Source organism: Psammomys obesus, unplaced genomic scaffold (assembly GCF_907164565.1).
Source record: "Psammomys obesus unplaced genomic scaffold, mPsaObe1.curated_primary_1811, whole genome shotgun sequence".
In the NCBI taxonomy this organism is placed as follows: Eukaryota; Metazoa; Chordata; class Mammalia; order Rodentia; family Muridae; genus Psammomys; species Psammomys obesus.
The window spans coordinates 16,951,375-16,972,071 of NW_026596057.1; the positions used below are offsets into that span (position 1 = coordinate 16,951,375).

The 20,697-nt window shown below is 41.8% G+C and overlaps 2 protein-coding genes across 3 annotated transcripts in view; one reads left to right on the forward strand and one right to left on the reverse strand.

Moving 5' to 3' along the window:
• Window positions 1-20,697, reverse strand: part of Apobec4 (apolipoprotein B mRNA editing enzyme catalytic polypeptide like 4) — a 43,239-nt gene that overhangs the window by 5,326 nt on the left and 17,216 nt on the right. The window contains 3 exon segments of the mRNA XM_055624397.1: window positions 300-357; window positions 5,947-6,597; window positions 6,599-7,031. Coding sequence (XP_055480372.1) covers window positions 300-357; window positions 5,947-6,597; window positions 6,599-7,031 — 1,142 coding nt within the window.
• Rgl1 (ral guanine nucleotide dissociation stimulator like 1) overlaps window positions 1-20,697 on the forward strand; it is a 257,004-nt gene that overhangs the window by 5,257 nt on the left and 231,050 nt on the right. The gene's annotated exons all lie outside the window — the stretch shown is intronic.

Sequence of the window (20,697 nt, forward strand, 5' to 3'; positions counted from 1 at the left end):
GCGTAGCCAAATCCATGAGCCCAGGCCAGTGAGAGACCCATTTCATGGTGGAGGCAGGGCTGGAGAGATGGCTCCGAAGTTAAAGAGTACTCATTTCTTTTGTAAAGTTAAGTTCTATGAAGGGTAGCTCATAACCACATGTAGCTCTAGCTCCACATCTGACACTTCTGACCTCTCAGATGGTCAGCACTCATGTGCACATACCAGACACATGTAATTAAAATATTTTAAAAAGCAGAAACTAAAAATGAAAAACAGCCTATGCGGCTAGCGACTGGGGAATGACACCTGAGACTGACCTCTGGCCTCCACCTGCCTTGTTCACAGGCGCACGAATAGCAGTTCCCCCATGTGTACCTGCACAACAAGCACGGAAATACACGGGCTCACCCACACTCGTGCACACCTCCTCCCTCACACATGCTCACAGTTGGCCATCGAAGCTCTTTTGAAATGTATGGGTATTTAATATTAAACACATTCCCACTGCTGTACAGTCTTAACCACAATTCATCATTTTACAGAGCTGAAACTCTACATCTATTAAACAATAACTCCCCACTTCCTCCTCCCTCCAGCACCTGACATTTTATTTTATCAACTTGACTTATTGGGTGTGTCATACAAACTCACAGTGTTTGTCACTTTACAACTGATTGAATTCACTTGGTATAATGTCCTCAAGTTCATTCACTTGTGGCATCTATCAATTTCTTTTTTTATTTGAATGCTAACATTTCATTTCATCTTATTGTTATGTTTTAAAATATTTATCATTCATTTATTTGTGTATGTGTGTATCTGTATGAGTACAAGTGCCAGCAGAGGCTAGAAGAGGGCATCCATTCTCCAGGAACTGGAGTTTCAGATGGTTGTGAGCTGCCATGTGGGTGCTGGAAAGCAAACTTGGGTCCTCTGCAAGGACCAGTGCCATCTCTCCAGCCCCTAGCATTCCATTTACATAACAAATGCTACATTTTGTTTACCTACCCATGTGTCAAGGGACACGATTTATTTTCTTACACTTTGGGGTAATATGTTACTGTAAACATGGGTTCATAACTACCGCAAGTCTTTACTTTCACTTCTTAGAGGTATATACCAAAAAGCAAGTTTATATTTGCTTTTTCTTCCTTCCTTCCTTCCTTCCTTCCTTCCTTCCTTCCTTCCTTCCTTCCTTCCTTCCTTCTTTCCCTTCCTTCCTTCCTTCCTTCCTTCCTTCCTTCCTTCCTTCCTTTCTTTTCTTTTTCTTTTCTTTTTTTTTAATAGAAAGCAAATGCTTTTAATTTTAACAAATTTTAAGTAAAATAAGTCCACATTCTATTTCCTTGGGTCTGCTATTTGGTACCCCACAGTCAGATAATCTTGGGATTTATGTTTGCCATGCTGGGTGAAGGCAAATGGGGTGAGTTAAAAGCCAAAGCTCTGTCATCTAGAACAGCCGAGAGTCTCCAACCCAGATTGTGCTGGATACTTGGCTTTCTGCATCTCGAAGATGGCTCTTGGTACAGTTTGAGCATAATTACCGAGAAGTCACAAGGAGCTACTTGTGGGAACTGGATTTCTCAGACACCACGTGCCATTAGTGAAGCTGTGGAGAATAGAACATGGGCTCTGGAATCACGCATAGATTTGACTATTGGCTCAGTCATCAGTTTTGACTTACTGCTCAGGCCCTTATCAGCTCTTTGCAAGTATTTTCTTTTTATTTGTAAAACAGGTATAATAGCACCTGCTTCCTAGCATTATTGGAGGGACTGAATGAGTTAATACTTAAGTGCTTAAAATACCTGACATAAACTCTCAGAAAATGTTGGCTAGTAATAGTATTAATTAGTGGGAGTTGCCACATGGCTTTCCTTAGAGCCTTGAAAATGAGATGAATAGGATTACATTCGGTGAGCTAAACTTTTTGCTAAACTATGTGCTATCGGTCAAAAAGATGTATAGCAGAGGTCTGGCAAAGTCCTGCACAGTCACTAAAGGCCGATGGTCACAAGTGCGTGCACAAGTCAAGATATGTAAAGAAAAAAGATTTACTGTCAGGTCAGGGGGTGAGGATTAGACCGTAACTTGATGAAGTTATTGAATATCAAGAAATCTGGGTGTGGAGCCTCACACCTGGAATCCCACATTCAGGAGGCTGATGGGGGGAGATTGCCTAGAGCTGGAGGCCAGCCTGGGCTACACCGGGACTACTAGGACAGCCTGGGCTACACAAAGAGAACTTGTCTCAAACAACATTATCAACAACAAATGACAATAGAAAATCAATATGTTAAACACAGCAGGAGTCAGTTATAGACCATGCCGTCTCTTATAGGCCCCACACACCCAGACACTCCAGGAGACAGAAATCCCTGCACATACCTCATTATTTTATCCCAAACGACAGGTGTCTGTCTTCGGAATCAGACAGCACAAACATTTAACTCAGACAGTCACATGCTCGAATCCTCATTCAAATCCAGCGAGCTTCTGATTATAATTCATACACAGGGAGGACTGCAAAGCTGGATGACTTAGATGTTTGTGTGCACATGCAGCTGTAGGCCCCACTGGAAATCAGTTTACTGGGCATCTTTACATGCCAGCCTTGGGAGCTTTGTAAATCTGTCTACTTCTGATCCACATCCGTTCTTTTCAAATTGTCTACATATATAACTGGGCCTACAAAGCTGAGAGCTGAACTCTGAGCCAGACTTTTTCAGGTCTGTATCAGTAACTGGTTTAATTTGTTGGCTTCTATTTTATTTATTTGGAACTTCATTTTGTGTGGTACAGTGATATTTCTCCCCCTATCCCCCCAGACAGAGTTTCTCTATGTAGCCCTCTCTGTTCTGGAACTCTGTGTAGATCAGGCTGGCCTTGAACACACAGAGATCCATTTGCCTCTGCCCTTGAGTGCTAGGATCAAAGGCGTGTGCCACCACATCTGCTGGTAGTGATATTTTTCAATATTACCATTGCCAGTTTGTTAAAGAGGGTCAGAGCATCCAAACTTTCGCTCTCTCAATCTCTGGAGCAGCCATACATGAGCAGGAGCCCACTGTGCAGTGAGTGAGCAAGACATGTCACTGTGTGTAAGAGCTCACTCCTTTGAAAAGTTGCTTTGCTGTGTATTTTCTTAGAGGAGGCAGAGCTCAGAAGTTCCTTAAAGAACATAGCTGAGGTGGGAGAATGCTTGGCTAGCATACACAAGGCCTTGGGTTCAAATACTGATTACCCTAGAAACTGGGTGTGGTGGTGCATGTCTTCTAATTCGATCGCTTGGGAGGATCAGGAGGTTCAAGATCATCCTTGCTCTTACTCCTGCTTTTGCAGAAACATTACTTTTTTTTTTTTTTTTTTTTGTTTTAGGAAAGTTATGTCTGGCATTGGTGATGCATGCCTTTGATCCCTGGTTTGGTAGGCAGAGGCAGGTGAATCTCTGAGTTCAAGGCCAGCCTGGTTTACAAAGTGAGTTCCAGGACAGCCAGGGCTACTGTAGACAGGTTGTAGACAGTGACACCCTGTCTACAAACAAACAAACAAACAAACAAACAAAACCTCACTGTGTAGCCCACATGTGGCTAAGGCCATACATTTTTTTTATAGTATTGGCCTGAACTTGTGACCTGTTGTTCATGTTCCTTTTCTGAGGTCCAGGCCTGTCTAATTAGTATAAATATGTAATGATCCAGGGCATTTCCCTTTCCTATAAGTCTGCCAACATTTCTCCTCTGGTTATATACCACGGAAATCCAAATTCATGTTTGAAACTTGAGTTCACAGATTTCAGACTGTGTACTTTGAGACCCGAGGGACGTTGTGGTCTACTTCACCTCTTTGAAGATTCATTTTATAGCAATGATTTTATCTTCTTAATTTGGCAGGAGAGGCGCTAAGGAATAAAGCCAGGGTCTTGTGATGTTAGGTGCATACTATGGAGTTAGGTGCTCAGCCCCTGATTCTATTCTTAGAATAATTAGAAATGCCAAATTCCTTATGTTGCTGTTCTTTTTTTCCCCCCAAACATAGCATTCCAATTTATGGACATAGGGTTTTATAATTTAATAATAATATTCAATGTATCTCTTTAGATAATAATCACTGTATACATTTGATAAAATTATATTCCATTATTTTGATCAAAATCTGCAGGCTAAAGACAGAAATTTTCTTTAAAGATTTTATTCATGTTTGTTTTAATGACAATTTACATTTCTATTCCTAAGACAATTTTTTATCTCCTCCTCTCCTTTCATGGAATATTATGGGATTTAATGTTAATTTTAGCATACTACTTATTAAAGTAGCATGATTTTGAGTCAGCTTTGACTCTGTATGTGAAAATGTAATGGGAATTTGCATATGAATGTACTTTTTCTATAGTATGAATTTATATATTACCAAGGGAGAAATGAAACAGCAAATGTGGATTATATATAAGCAATGTAATATTTTTCTTTTCTTTTCTTTTTTTGACACAGGGGTTCTCTATATAGACGTGGCTGTCCTGGACTCACTTTGTAAACCAGGCTGGCTTCAAACTCAGAGATCCACCTGCTCTGCCTCCCGGAGCTCTGGGATTATAGGCTCAGCTAAGCAATGTAATTTTATTTAAGTGACTCAGAGGATTAATCAAGGAAAATTTCTTAAAGGAACTATATTTTGAAGAATTTAAGAGGATGTACACATATAGATTGGCAAAGAAGAAGAAGTCGGAAAAATGGAAAGAAATATACATACATTTTTGCATTGTGGAGCTACAGTAGAAAAGGGATAATGGTAATAGTTACAACCAAAGATATTTTTTGGAGGGTGGTTAAACAGGCACTGGTCCAGAGTGGATACAGGATGGTGAGGAGTAGTGGCTGGTGAATTTATTGAGATGGAGAATCAACTGTGCTCCCTACATTTTGAGTGGATATTGTGTTATATGTCACAGAGGAAGGGAAATTAAAAAGGAGGGAGAAAAGGAGAGGGAAAAAAAGTGGGAGAGGGAGGGGGGGAAGGGGGAGAGGAGAGGAGAGAGGAGAGAGAGAAGGAGAAAGAATGCACTTGAGTACTTAATTTAGAGTGCCCTATAGGAAATTGCTATCTTGATGATAAGGAAATAAAGAACGTTGGAAGCCAGAGAGAGTGGTGTGGAGTTTAGTATAGTACACGATGGAGGTGCCTTTGAAGATCCTCACACATCATCCTGCCCCTATGATCTACTTGGGAGGGAGAGTTCTGAGTTGGAAAGATCACACTGGGTTTCCAAAAAGTCAAGTTTTGTAGCCACATGTAACCAATTTGCAGAAGAGCTTTTATGTACACAAAACAATTCTGAATCACTTTAGAAAAAAATGGGTTGCCCCAAAATCTTTTGACCATAGTCAATAATCAGTGAAAAACCACTGCTTTGCCCTGGAGACAGCACTTAATGTCAGTAACTTTAGGTGTTCTCTAATTTTACAGCATATGTTATACTGAAACCAATTTAGGAAGCTATTTAATCCACATCCCTTTTGGAAGGATAATGTGGGTAGGCTAGAGCAATGACACTCCTTTTCTGCTTCAAAACATGTATGTTGGGGCTGGAGAGATGTCCTAATGGTTAACAGCACTGTGCTGTAATAGCTGTGCTTCCAGAGGACCCACATAGCAACTTACAACCGTTTGTAACTCCAGTCTCAGGGGGTCTGATGTCCTCTTCAGGGCATTGTACACACATACATACATAGACATACATGCAGGCAAAATACTCATACACATACAAATAATAAAATAAAATTTAAGAAAATATTTATTTTGTTACTATTACTTTCAGAAAGAGCAAGTTGCTCATGCTAATTTTGGATTATGTTGAAAATTGTATCACTTATTGTGGTTGTTAGAGTAAATAATCAGGTTTTGCTTTTATGACATCAGTTTATCCCCAGTCAGAGCCAGGAGAGAGACTGTCTAGTTTTTGCTTACCTGTCTAGTAGATTGTTTGTCTTGATGAAGACAGTGTTTGTGTCTCCCATCTCTGTTCTTTTTTTTTTTTTTTCCTTTGCCTCTCTGCTGCTTACAGACTTGTCTGTGACCTCCACCACCTTCTCTGGCTTGCCTGTGGAAGGTTCTCTGAGGTCTTCGGCCTCGAAGGATGACATTTGAGGCATATTCAAGTGCTTCACCACATTCTGTGGGTTTTGTCCTATATGGGTTGGCGGTAGATCTTTATAAGGTACCAGCATGAAAACAATAGGAGTCCTGAGGTCCTGACTCAGCCTGAGTTGCCATTATCCAGGAGCAGCATTGTTTAGGGGATGGCTTCCCAGAGCTGCCCGAGCCTTCATGTTCTGATGCTCTTTTTGCTGGCTCTGAAATACATCAATAAAATAGGGCTTCACACCTGTTATGGAGTTTATTTCATAAGCATTGTACCTGTCGGCCAGTATTTGCCCAGGTGTAAAGGGTGGGAGAATAGTTGATCCTGAGACACCACTAACAAAATTGTTGAGAATAAAATGCCAAAGGCCACCACTTATTGGACTCAAAGCAACCTGGGGCTGTAAACTGGCCAGACCCTAAAGAGCCTCATGGTTGCATGCTGAGGTAGGAAATTGATTCTCAGTATGAAAGATGAGAAAAGAAAATACTAAGAGTGACATCTGAATACATCATCAGGAAACTCTGCATTTTGCTAATGCAGCAGTGGTTAGCCTCATTACAAGGAGAGTTGTTGGAATATAGGATGATACGTTTGATGTTGCTGTTATGGGATATGGATGAGTCACGGTGACCATCCCTCTCTAACAGCATTGAACCTGGGTGGCTGTGATTCCCAGTGCAGTTACTAGCACGGCCCTTTTGTATCAAGTCCCCAGAGGAACTTCTCAGCTCATAGAATGTGAGGTGTTTTGTTTGAGGGTTTGTAGACCATGAGAATCCAAAAATGTGTTGGAATTCTGTGTAGGAAACGTCTTCGCCTGTCCGAATGTGGTAAGGCTAGTTAGAGCAGTCTAGGGGGAAGCTTAGCCAGTGGTGAGGTTTGACCATCGTTCCACCATGAATTAGAACTCCTCAGACAGAGGCTCCATCGTTGACTTCATTATCTTCTAGCTGCAGATCTAAACAAGGAAGAGAAATTAGCCATGAAACTATAGTGGGAAAAACTGAAGACAGCGCATATATTTACCAAGCTCTAGTTTCCTTTGAGGAAGCTAGCACAACGGCACAGTCTCTAGAAAAGCATATTTTATCCTAAAGGTGAGACATAGGAAAGTAGATTACAGAGTTCAAGATTCATTTTCCCTTGTTGAGGCTGTGGTGGGTGCGGGGGAAAGGGGGAGACTAAAGAGAAATCAGAATACAACTTTGCCGGTTTCATGGAGTCCATGTCTGTAGAGCAGCTGGGTTAACAGACTGCCTACATTCAAGGCTGGGCTGTTCTGCTTCTTGAGCTTAGTGGTTCTTAGCTTTGGTAAGTCCATGGGCCTCTAGAGCCACAGCTTCCTTGGCTACAAAGATGATAATAGTATGTACTCATAAGGTTGTCTTAGGATTAACTAATATCATGTATATATATATATACATATATATATACATATATAATATATGTATATAATATCTAACTCTTCACTGTGTGCCAGACATGACTCAACCAACCGTAGCTCTTAGTGGCAGCAGTACAAGTCCCATAGTGATCCCTACTTGGGAAAGCCCAAAGAAGCGAGCAGGCTTTGTTGTTTTGTTCCTGGTTTCTTCCTTTGACTCTTATCTGAGAGTGGTCCCGGCTGATGGACAGGACCTGGGTTTTGAATGTGCTTGCCTTTTGAATGAGCCGTTTCTGAAAACCACTGGCAGTAATATGAAGATGCTGTATTTTTCAGAGTTGGCTCGCAGGGTCAGTTTTGCTGAAGGTCAGAGACTTCCAGAAGTACCACTTGTGTATTGTCTGGCTATTGGGCACAAATTCACCCACATCTGAGTGCTTATTTTCAGTTGGTGGGCCTTGTTGGAGGGGTTTCCAAAAGTACTATAATGGAAACATATTGTTTCTTTAGAATATAGAAAATCAGTGCTTTCTGGGATATTCAATCCCAAATGTTGAGATCCTTAAGTAATGGCTATTCTTTTAAACATATTTCTCGAGTTATTATGTTTTTTTTTTTTAACCTGGGGCATTATGATATAGATGTTAAACCATTTTAAGCTACTGTGTAAGTACCAGGTGTTTCATGTAGAGAATAACTGAATGTATAGAAAAAAGAAGAAACTCACCAGTTTGTATGCGTTTATATTACAATTACTGATTATAGGTCTCTTCTTTCAGTCTCTCTCCCTCTCTCTCTCTCTCTCTCTCTCTCTCTCTATATATATATATATATATATATATATATATATATACACATATACACAGACATATACACACACATACATGTGTGTTCTGTATTCCATAGACCATGTTTTATAACCTTATCTCACTTGTAGAGCACCATAGAATTTTCCTGTTAGAAAAATTACTCCAAAAAGCAATATTCATGGTTAGTTAGCATTTTATTATATAACTATAAAATTTAAATTTTTGCCTCTTTTAAATATTAACAGCATTTTGATGAATGTTTTTCTAAGTAAATTGTTTCTGTGTCTGATTCCTTTCAGTTAGTGTAGATTATCCTTAAGTCATTGTATTTGTCAAATTGTTTCCTAGAAAGGCTAATTCATCTTCCTGGGTCCCAGTGGTCATTGTCACCCCATTTGCCGCTTTGACAGGTATGCACTGGTATTATCTGGTTGTTGGGATGCATACGTTTTCTCTTCCCAGTGAGCCTGAACATATTTCACTGGCTTATGGGTCTGTAGCACTTATTTTTCTCTAAACTGTTCTTGATCCCTCATCTCCTTTTAAACCTCATGTTTTCTGTATTGATTTGCAAGAGCTCTTTATGTGTCAATAGTCTTATGTCTATCATTTCTTAAAAGTGGAGAGTGCTGAGATGGCTCAGTGGTTAAGAGTACTTACTGTTCTTGCAGAGTACCCAGGATTGGTTCCTACGACCTACATGATGGCTCACAACTGTAACTCCAGTTTCGGGGGATTTGATACCCTCTTCTAGCCCCTTTGGGCACTAGGCACACATATGGTGCACATCCCTACATGCAGCTCCATACATGTACAATACACTTGTACATATAAAATAAAAAGTAAACCTTTAAAACATTATCTGGTTTATAGAGCCCCTTGATTATGTTTGTCTTTTATTTTTTAATTTATTTTTTGTTTTATTACACAGGGTTTCATAAGGCCATTTTCATGCAAGCAAATAATATAGTTTGAGTATTTCCCTATTGATGTTATTTAATTGCACCAAATTCTACATTTTATGTGGTGAGTCTTTATTTTGTGGTTAATTTTTTGTGTTGTATTCAGAAAAGCCCTTTTCATTAAGCATGATTAACTAGTCCTCATAACTTTCCTCAGTATTTATTGATTGATTGTCAGTCACATTACTGTGGAAGTGCTGCCATTGAGCTGTATCTCCAACCCTTTTTCAGATTCTGTTTTTCTGGGGGATGAAGGTATGCAACAAAATCTCCTGTAGCCAAGACTGACTTTGAACTCCTCATCCTCCTGCCTTGACTTCTTGCCTTCCCAGGTGCTGTGGTTATGAGCATCTACCATCATTCTAGTCCCCCCTTTTTTAAATTTTGATACAGAGTATCATTAAGTTGTCCTCCATGGTCCAGGCTAGGTTTGAATTTGTAACTCTCCTGCTTCAGTCTCCTGAGTTCCTGAGTAGTGGAGATTATAGACACGCACCCCAGGTTAGGCAAAGTATTTGTGGCTTGGTTATTCACATATATCTTTGCCCAGACAGCAAGACAGGTAAGGCAGATAATACAAATCAGGTAAACTATTATATCCATATATATATATATATATATATATATATATATATATATATATATATATATATATATATATATATATACACTTTATTTATTTGGTTTTCTTTTTCTGAGACAGGGATTCTCTGTGTAGCGTTGGCTGTCCTGGACTCGCTTTGTAGACTAGGCTGCCCTCAAACTCACAGAGATCCTCCCTAGTGCTGGGATTACAGGCATATGCCCAAGCCCAGCTCTGAATGTATTTTTCACTTAGACTTTGACAATTGAAGTAAGTGTTTGCTTCAGTGGCCTTACACTTCAGTTTTATCATTGTCTCTCCCATGGGAACATTTTGATGCCCTGTCTTCTCGGTTTATTTATTTTCTCTCTGTGTTATATGTGTACATGTGTGTATATGTGTTTAGCAGTGCACTCTCCTGTGGAGGCCAGAGATTGACTTCATGTGTTTTTTTCTTTCTACTTTTTTTTTTTTTTTTTTCCAAGATAGAGTTTCTCTGTGCAGCCCCAGCTGTTCTGGAACTTGCTCTGTAGACAGGCTGGACCTGTCTCTCCCTGGGATTAAAGGTGTGTACCACCACCGCCCAGCTCACATATTTTTCTTTATTGATCTTCATCTTAGCTTTTGAGGCAGGCTCTCTTCCTGCACCTACAGCTTACAGTTTCTGCTGGACTGTTTAGCCATACGCCCCAGGGATCTGACTGTCTTTGCCTCCCACCAGGCTCCGGGTTCACAGACATGCGCCTCTGTGACTGACTTTACACATCTTGGGGATCCAAACTTACAGGCTCAGGCTTGCACAGCAAGCGCTTCACCCTCTGAGCATCTCTCCGCAATCTGACTTCCCGGTTCAGAGGAACCCAGACACTATTTCATTTGATTGCATGAAACGTGTGAGTTTCCTGTGGGAATCTTATGGAAAATGTTTTAGAAGCTCTAGTCTAGCTGGGGATGAAGTATGACTGTGTTCAAGCTACCATTATTCAATGGCTAACAGCCCTGAGGTAACTCTGGCACCGAGGACCTCAGATTATAGTTTTTGTTTGTTTGTTTTGTTTTGTTTGTGTGTTTTGATCACTATATAGTCGTAGCTGGCCTGGCACCTGCCGTGTAGACCAGGCTGGCTGGCCCCCTGACTCTGGGAGTTAGATGTGTGCCACCCCTGGCCTACACTGTAGATTTGTGTCCATCCCTGAAGCTAATTTAACCTGCAGGATTTGGTGTTTGTCTCAGCTCCCTCCTTAGGACAACATATTCCTGATGCAGCTGATCCCTTTAAGACTTCCTAGTCCTTGGAATCACTTTGCTCTGGAAAACTGGTTTTAGCCCTTGGCAAAGGACAGGTGTCTTGGCACCTAAAACGATTTCCTGCTAATCTTGAGCATCAGTCCTCCCTGACCTCCTCAGGCAAACTCATCAGTCTGCTGTCATTGCTTGTTAAGACTAAGCCTAAATTTATACCCATAAGTTTTGTGCCTTTAGTGTGGCTCACCACTGAGTGACATCCAGTTCATCATTCCAATTACAATCCCAGCCCACCAAAACTTTGGGCAGAGCTCTGGGAGTCATATGGAAGAGTGGGGGGATAGAAGGATCTGGAGGGGATAGGAGCTCCACAAGGTGACCAACAAAGCCAACCAATCTGGGCACAGGAGGGCCTGCAGAGACTGTCGCACCAACCAAGGACCATGCATGGAGAGGAACGAGAACCCCTGCTCAAATGTAGCCAATTGACAGCTTAGTCTCCATGTGGGTTCCCTAGTAAGGGGAGCAGGGGCTCTCTCTGACATGAGTCATTTGCCAGCTCTTAGATCACTTCTCTCTGGTGGGGCGGCCTAGCCAGGCAACAGAGGAAGAGGATGCAGGCAGTCCTGATGATACTTGATAGGCTGAGGTCACATAGTAGGGGAGGAGGGCTTCCCCTTTCTGAGGACTAGGGGAGGGGAGTATGGGGGAAGGGGGAGGGAGGATAGGACCCGGAGGAGATGAGGGAGGGGGTTACGATCAGGATGTAAGGTGAATAAATTATAAAAAAGGAAAAAAACCCAAACATTTCTTATTAATTAAAAATGTACAAAAAATAAAAAAAAAAGGGGGAAAATAAAACAATCCCAATCCACCAGAGAAAAATGCAGTGACACAGAGATGAATACAAGAGAACAAAAGAAAGGCTTAAAACATGATTTTGTTAACAAACACGCATCACAAAGACCAGCAGGGACAGGGGGAGATGGCTCAGGTTGAGTAAAGTGCTTGCTGTGCAAATGAGAGGACTGGGAGAACCCACCTAAAAGCATGGGAGCCCAAGAGAGGCAAGAGGGAGAATCCTAAGCTGACCAGCCAGACTAGCCCAAATGGCAGGCGCTAGGTTCAGTGCAAGAGCCTGGCTCACAAGGTAAAGATGGAAAGCCATGGAGGAAGATACTAGAGGTCAGCCTTGGGCCTCCACACTCTCGTGCACACAGATGCACATCCAGCCCACCACGTTCACACAGTAAGAACAGGAACGCACACACGCTTGAACACCATGCCCACATACACTTAGAACAGACCGGAAGGAACAGCGATGCCATCAGCAGTTGGAAGATAAACTGATACAGATGAATTTTTCTCCCTTGTGTATCAGTGTTTTTGTTTCACAAATTACATGGAAAAATATCAGGAGGACCCATTGTGTCTTCATTATTATTTCTGAAGCTTGTGTGTGGAACTAAGAATGCAGTGACCCATAACTGCAGTTAGGAAAGCAAGGGGTCCGTAGTTATTCACAATAATGGCAGCAACATGGAAACTCCTGGTTAGTTTCCCAAACATGCTGTTATTTCCACTCCTCTCCTGCCTGGGTTTCGGCCTTAGCCCGTCACAGTGTGTTACTGTCTGGAAGGCGATCCTGGTGACCACTGGCTTTGGTATAAAGGAAGGAGCTCTCCAGTTCTTGTTTAATGGCTTCCCTGTGTCAACTACTGAGGTTCTCTACTGTAGTTTTCTCTTTTTCTAGAGTCTGGGTTGTCCTTTTGCCAGCCTGCTCTAAAGGAAAGAATGCCATTCCCTTTAAGCTTTTGTAGAACTCAAGGTTTATTGTATGACGTTATCGATTATAGACCACTTATATTAAGGTTTTTTTTTTTAAATTTTTTTTTTATTTTGGTATCTGTCTCTTTGTTTTTTCTTATCCAGGTGGCCCAGGGCTACTTCAGAAGCCTTGACTGGCTCACAAACCAAGTGTGTTCCTGGCTACTTGTGTCACTAATTGCTCGGTCGTGTGTCACCCCCCCCCCCCCAGCTTTGCCTGTGCTCAGGACATACACACTGTCCTCTGAAGAACAGACTTGCTGGCAGTAAGCATGAGAGATATGGGGAGCTACGCTTGCTGGAAGACTCTCTCCCTCTCACACCCAGTGGTGAGTGGCCCTGGACTGTGGCCATGGCAGGACAGACTTCCTCTGTTTGGCATAAGCGAGCCACGCTGTGAGGACAGACTGCTCCGGTTTCAGCCAGCTAGTATCTAGCGAGCGCTGCTAAGGCTCAGTTCGCACTGGAGTAACTGGAGACTGGAGTTTGCCCTTCCCAATCTGTGCACAATCTGCTTGGAGCTAAAAACAAATGTCAGCAGTTATAATTACCATCGTTTTGTCTCCAGGCTTGGATCACACTCCAGGTGTGAGAGGCGCTGGTCCTTCCTTTGTTTTTCCTTGAAGCCTTGTTTCACTTAGCTTCAGGGGGCATTTGTGCCTTACAGACTCACCTCTGATACCACATCAAGGCTTTCTTGCAGTTTCTGTTAGTTCTTTTAATTTCTCTGGCCCAAGTTCGTCCTTGCTGAGGTGTGGCTGCCTCTAAGAACACTGTTGAATTGGTGCCATGGTAACGTTTGGAAAGTAGCTACTGCTAGGATACGGCTCTGACACTTATTAGTCCATTTGCATATCAAACCACCTGTTCCAAAGATGAAAATATACATTTCTGCTTACTTATTCCCATCCGGACAAGAGTGATATCTAACAGTTTAAGTGAACGCGTTGATTTTTTTTTTTCTCTTTGTAAGAATAAAACCTAAGACCCTCTTCTAGCCTTCTTTTCTGTCTCGAATAGATGACAGGCTTAGTGCATGAATGAGATTTGGGATGCTATTGTCTTTGCAGGTGCCAGGGACCACTCCTTGGGAGGTCTGCCTTTCTGTGACATTGGTTTTGGAAAGAGCAAGGACAAACAGACCCATACTCCCACTTTTTTTTTCTTACAACAATTTAAAAAAATTATTTTACATGTCTGAAAGCTCTGCCCTGCTTGTTTGTATCTGCGCCATGTACACAGGATCTGAGGAAGCCAGCAGGGTGCATTTGAACTCCTGGAAGTGGATCACACACTGTTGTGAGCCCACCATATTGGATGCTGGGAACCAAACCCAGGTCCTGTGCAAGAACGACCAGTATTCTTGCCTGTGGAGCCATCTCTCCAGCCCAAGGGGGAGTTCTTTATTCTGTCTAAATAGGAGTTAGGGAAAGTGGCAGCATTTTCCACTCCCTGGGAAACTCTTGCTATTTGTATGTGTGGCTTCCTTCATTTTTCTTAAAAAAAGATTTATTTATTTATTTATTTATTTATTTATTTATTATTTACACACTGTTCTGCCTGCCCGCATGCCTGCCGGGCAGCAGAGAGCACCAAATCCCTTTAGAGATGGTTGTGTGCCACCATGTGGTTGCTGGGAATTAAACTCAGGACCGTAAGCAGCTCATGTCTTAACCTCTGAGCCATCTCTCCAGCCCAACTCCCTTCATTTTACCAAAAGCTTTGCTTCTGGTGTATCTGTGGCCCTTTCTCTGTTCATCCTTTTTCACATTTTCCCTGCTCACTGTTTCTCAGACAGTAGGTCGGATACTGTTGTTATCCACTGTGCTCTTTTTCCTTTGCTCTTCCTCAGGCTCCGGGACTGAGTAGGTGGTGATGGGTGTGTATTCCTATTAGTTAGTACTCACAGCTTTTAAGCATATGTACTCCAGCTCCTTGGGGAGGAGGGCTCCCAGAAGCCCCCTCTGTGTGCTTGTATTGTCATTTGTGACGTGCTTCCATGGTCGGTGCCAGCAGCCCCCTCTCCGCCATGGGGCTCCTTGGAGGCTGGATATTTTCTCTGGGGTTCTGTGTTTTCTGAGGTCTCAGGTGCACCTGTCAGCTAATGATAACCAGTAACTTGCTGCCTGGCTTCCTTGCATCTCCTGCCACCCCACCTTTTGCCTGGGCCACACCTTTCTTGATTCTCCTTTTGTGTTCAGAGCATCTCCTCACTGAACGAATTTACAAATGACTGGGAGTTGATTCCCATAGCTCATCTTCTGCTTAACTCTGATAAAGGATACTACACCATATTACTTGGGAAAAAAAAAAAAAACTGTGTGTGGTGGTATGTGCCTTTATTCCCAGCATGTACTTGGTGCGTGGAGGTAAAGTCTGGCAGATCTCTGTGAGTTTGGGGCCAGCCTTGTAGTGAGTTCCAGGCTAGACAGATATATATATATTTATAAAGTCATTATCTAAAAAAAAACTTTAAAAAGTGGCAATTCTATAAAGCTGTTGAGATACTTCTGCAATAAAAAGGTTTAGCTGTGCAACAGGCTCTAGTCAAGGTAGGAGAAGGAGGAAACAGGCCCCACAGGCTCTGCGTAATCAGCCCGTGCATGCCATGCTCCTTCAGTGGTGGCCTGGATACTCACTAAATCGTGTCCTAGAGAGAGTCAAGCTGAGAGGAGCAGGAAACCGGAGCCTTGTAATATCACTCAGTTGTGTATTAAGGTGGTTTTAGGAAGCTCAATTATATTAAAGATATATATTAAAGTTCTAATTATCATGTAACAATGGAACATACTTATATGTAATGATCAGGCTAATTGGTAAAACCTTTTTTTTTTAAAAAATATTAAAAAATATTTAATATTTCTTTCTGTTGGGAACAATCGAAATCCCCGTACAATTTTGCAACACAACTAATTGCTGCTAAGTGTGGTTAATTTCCTGTGTTATAGACATTAGACATTGTTCCTTTCATTTAATTGTATCCCTGTACTTGTCAGTCTCCTCACTATACCCCTTTCCTCTTGCTTCCCAGACCTTGAGAACTCCCATTTTATTGTCTTCTTTTAAAGCTTTTACACTTTAACATATGAAAACATATAATATTTGTCTGTTTGTGGGACTTATTTGACATTATATCCTCCAATTCCATTCCTACTGCAAAGGTGTTCTCTCCTCTCTCCCCTCCTCCCTCCTCCCTTCTCTTCCCCAACTTTCCCCTCCCCTGCATGAGGTGTGTATTTACGTGCCATGGCATCTGTGTGGGGATTAGAAAGGCAGCCTTGGGGGTAGATCCCGGCCTTCCACCTTGCTTGAGACACCTCAGTGTTCACTGCTACTGTCACCAGACTTGCTGGCCTGTGAGCTTTCTGTGATTGTTCTGTTTCTGTATCTCAGAGGACATGCTGAACTACAGATGTGTGTGTGCTCCTGCATCTGGCTCTTAACGTGGATTCTAAGGCTAACATTGAACTTTATTGTTCCATGAAAACAAACAAACAAACTAAAGCCTCGACCATAGTTCTGAGGAAGACCTCTGCTAGGCAGATTACTGCCTCCCCCAAGGGAGAAGCTTCTGTCTTAGCCCACCTGCCACACTTCATCTTCATGCTGATGAACTGTGTGTATTATCTACATATATGTATGTAATTATACTGAAGATTAGGAAATCTACGTTTAAAAAGACCTTTATTCGGTTGACTATTCCAGTCAGTCATCTGGCAACCTGACCTGGGATATAGCCAGGATGGCTGTGCTTGCTAAAGGCTGCATGGGACGTGCTGCTTCTCTTGAGTGACAGGAGTAATTTACGTTTTATCGCTCGTGTTATTAACTTTTATTCGAGCACACTACTTAGTTAATTACATAATACTTTCTGTGTTGCAGCTCGGTCGACACTCAGATCTATGTAGCAGTAGAAAGTCACTTGGAAACAGGACCTGACTTGGAAAAGCAAGCCTGCAGTGAAGAAGGACAGAGGACTCAGTTGGCCTTGGGAGGCTTGCCAGGTGGTTTGATGGGAAGGATACAAAGGAAAAGGGTGGGTTGAAAGAAAAGCAAGACAAAAAAGTGCAAGACGACCAGGCGTGGCAGCACAGGCCTGTACATTCCTAAAGCCAGCAACACAAAGGCAAGGGGTTCAGGAGGAATTTAGGGTTATCGTTGGCTACGTAGAGAGTTCTAGGTCAGCCTGGACTGCATTAGAGCTTATCTCATAATGTGGGAGGAGCAAAAGATGGATCTTCTAGTTTGGGTTTGCAGACAAAATGGCCACAGGGTGGCAGCACAGGCCAGACAGCAGGGACTGGTTTGCCCACCTTTTCTCAACCACACTTAAGAATTCTTCCTTGTGGAGGTCCCTCATCTCCAGGGAAACAGCAGCAAATGCCCAGGATTGACCGTGCTGCTCTGAAGGGAGGCGTAGGGGAAAGATGCTAACAAGACACCTTCAGGGTATATTCTTCCAAAGAAGGCTTCAAACTGGCAGGATTCACTTTAAATTCTAATCGTAAATAGATCTAAAACACAATCATTCTTTAAAATTTTAATAAAAATTATTTTGTAAAATAGCAAAATGGCAAATAAAATATAAGTCCACTTTTTCTATAATTGGTCCAATAGATCTGACCATTTTTTTTTTAAATTAGTGCTTAATAAATATAAACAGAATGCTTGTCTGTTTTTGCTTTCTTTCTGGCACCAAGAATTGAACCCATAGCCTGGAGTATGCTGGGTGAGTACTCTGCCGGGGAACCACATTCCTAGCCCTGGGTTTGCTTTTGTTGCTTTTATTTTTGTTGTTAAAGCTTAAAAACGATTACTAAGACCAGTGGTAAAGATTATACCCTATGTTTCTTCCTGGAGTTTTAGTTTCAAGTTTTCCTAGTTAGATCTTTAATCCATGGTAAGACATTTTGATTTTTTTGATTATGTGTGTGTGTGCGCTCAGTGTGGGACAGAGCTCCAGTTTCAGCCTCCAGCTTGTGGATATGCAGTTTTCCCAGCAATGTTTGTTGACTAGAGCATCGTTTCTCACGGTGTTGTTGTAACACAGTGCTAACAGTCACTATGTGATTAGACATAGTCATGTATGTCTAAGTTTATTTTCGGACTCTGTATTCTGTTTTGGTAATCTCTATGTCTAACATGGTGTAAATCTCCACATAACAAAACCAAAAGAATTTTCTTTGTAGAAGAATGAATAGATAGAAAACGGCATAAAATTACAAAAATAATACATACCACTTATTAAAATTATAAACATAGGTGATTAACATCGAGAATCACTGTGACTTTCGTGTGTCATAAAAGCTATGCAGTAGAAACATGTATGTTTTAAAAAGATGTGTGTGTGTGTGTGTATGCGTGTGTGTGTGCGTGTGTGTGGATGGGTGGGTAGGTGTACCCACAGGCAGTGATGGGTGTGTGGAGGTAGGAGGACAGTTGGTTAGATGATATTCTGTTCTCTCCTCTCACTTGTTTCATCAGGGTCTCTGGTTATTTCTGCTTCCGTGCTGTGTTACCCAGGCTAGCCAGCTCACGAGCTTCTGCTTGGGTCTCCTTTCTCCACTTTTCATCTCAAAGTGAGACTGTGTAATTACACATGTGGAGTGTTGCATCTGGCTTTTATCCAGGTTGTGGGAATTGACCTGAGGTCTGCACGCTTGCTCCGCTAGTGTTTTTGTCTACTGTGCTGTCTCTCTGGCCCATAAATTGTATATTTGCTGTGCTGTGTACACACATTTTATAAACACTTTGTTTTAGTATGTTTCTTTTCAAACTTTTTATTCTGATCAACTGATTTGCCTTATTTGTTTAATCTGTTGAAGTGGGGTCAACACTAGTTTGAAGATACAATGCGTGGCTAACCTGTTCTTAGATTTTTGTTGAAAAGCATCATAAAGAAAGCCAGCCAAAGAAGTGTGTTGCTGGGCACACATAAAGAAATTTCAGAGCAATCTCGCAGGTTAAGGATATCAATTTTAAACATTTGTTTGCAATAGAACAAAAGTGTGTTTCCAAAATTCATTACAAATTCTTTATCCATTAATTATTCTAACAATTTATCCCAATCACATACATTGAATTAAAATCTTATGTTAATAAAAGCAAGAGCTAAGTGACAGCAATCCTCCTCTACATAGGTCCTTTATTATAGAGAATACAATATTGAAATATTTTGAGTTTTATTCAATATTTAACGGTCACTTTTTGCTGATGTGTTATGTTAAAATCATTATCTACTCCACTGGTAACAGTTGTTAAATTATGTAACATGACAAAAAAAATACATTTTTCCAAATTCCATCTTTTCATCTGCTGCTGAAAAACAGGTCATATTTTTCTATTTTCTGCTTCCTTGGAAACATTGACATTATTATTCTACTAAAGATTTTTACATATAAACAGGTCTGGCTGTCCACTATCTTTGAAAATTCAGAAAGCCGGGCAGTGGTGGTGCATGCTTTTAATCCCAGAACTTGGGAGGCAGAGGTGGGCAGATTCTGAGGCCAGCCTGGACTACATGGTAAATTCTAGGACAGTCAGGGCTTTAGAGTGAGAATCTGTTTTGAGAAAGCAAAAACCAGGAACAAAACAAAACAGCAAAACAGAAAAGTTAGGCTGGCTTGTAGCGAATAGAAGGCTTTCCCAGCGAATACAAGGCCCTGGACGAGCTCCTGTGCACTGCTCCCCACCTGCCCAGCCCACAAAATCAAACAGTGACCTTGGGCCTGTTCTATTGCTTTGTATACTGCAGAAGTCCTGAGCTATCTATCTGTACTGAGACATCCAAAGTACATCTTCCCACCCCATACAGAATATTTCTCATAGATAACCGTTATACCTTCACATAAAATTACAGCTGCTTATGATCGGCTTTGTTGAGGTATAGTTTATTTATATTTAAATGCACATATATGAGATCTACAGTTTAATGAATTTGAACAAAATGTGTATATTTATGTTATTTAAAAACACAGGACGTTTCTGCCCATTCCAAATTTCCTCTTCCCCTTCAGCCACCCCTATGGCTCAAGACAAATATTATCTATTTGTTTTTTTCTGTTGATGAGATCTATTTTCAGAGTTTCATAGTACAGAGGCTCCTTGACTTACAAGGAGGTCCTGTCTTGATAAACCCATTGCACAGTGCATGCTGGAAGCGTCACAGGGTGGTTTTCTCCAGATACCCAGTTTAACACCCTCCTGTGGCAGTCCGTGCCCTGCCTACTCGCCCTGTGATTGTCAACGATGGGCAGCATGAATGTGGTGGGGGATGAGCTCCAGACAGAAGCCGCATGCCACTAGCCCAGGAAGGAATTGAAATTCAAAACTTGAAGTATTGCTTCTATAGAATCACTTTTATGTCTTTGTAAAATCCAGTTGAACTGCTGTAAGCTGGAGAATGTGAACGGAGTCACCTAGTTTGTGACTCTGCCTTCCTTTGCTTTATTGAGATCTCTGATGTGACTGTGCAGCCTGTCAGTTTAAAAACCGACGAGTGTCTTGTAGAGTGGTTTGAGTTTCATGACAAAATCGATAGTACGTGGACACCCCCCCCCCCCCCCCCCCCCGCTAACCCCCGTGCCTTCTGGCTGGACATGTGTACTTCCCTCATTGTCAGCATCCCATCACAACGCTAGATTTTCAAAGAGTCACAAATTTCTATTGACACATTTACTACCCCAAGCTCACAGTTTGCCTTAGCATCCGCTCTTTGTGTGGCACAGGCTGGGTGAGGGTGTGGCCCAGGCCGGGTGAGAGTG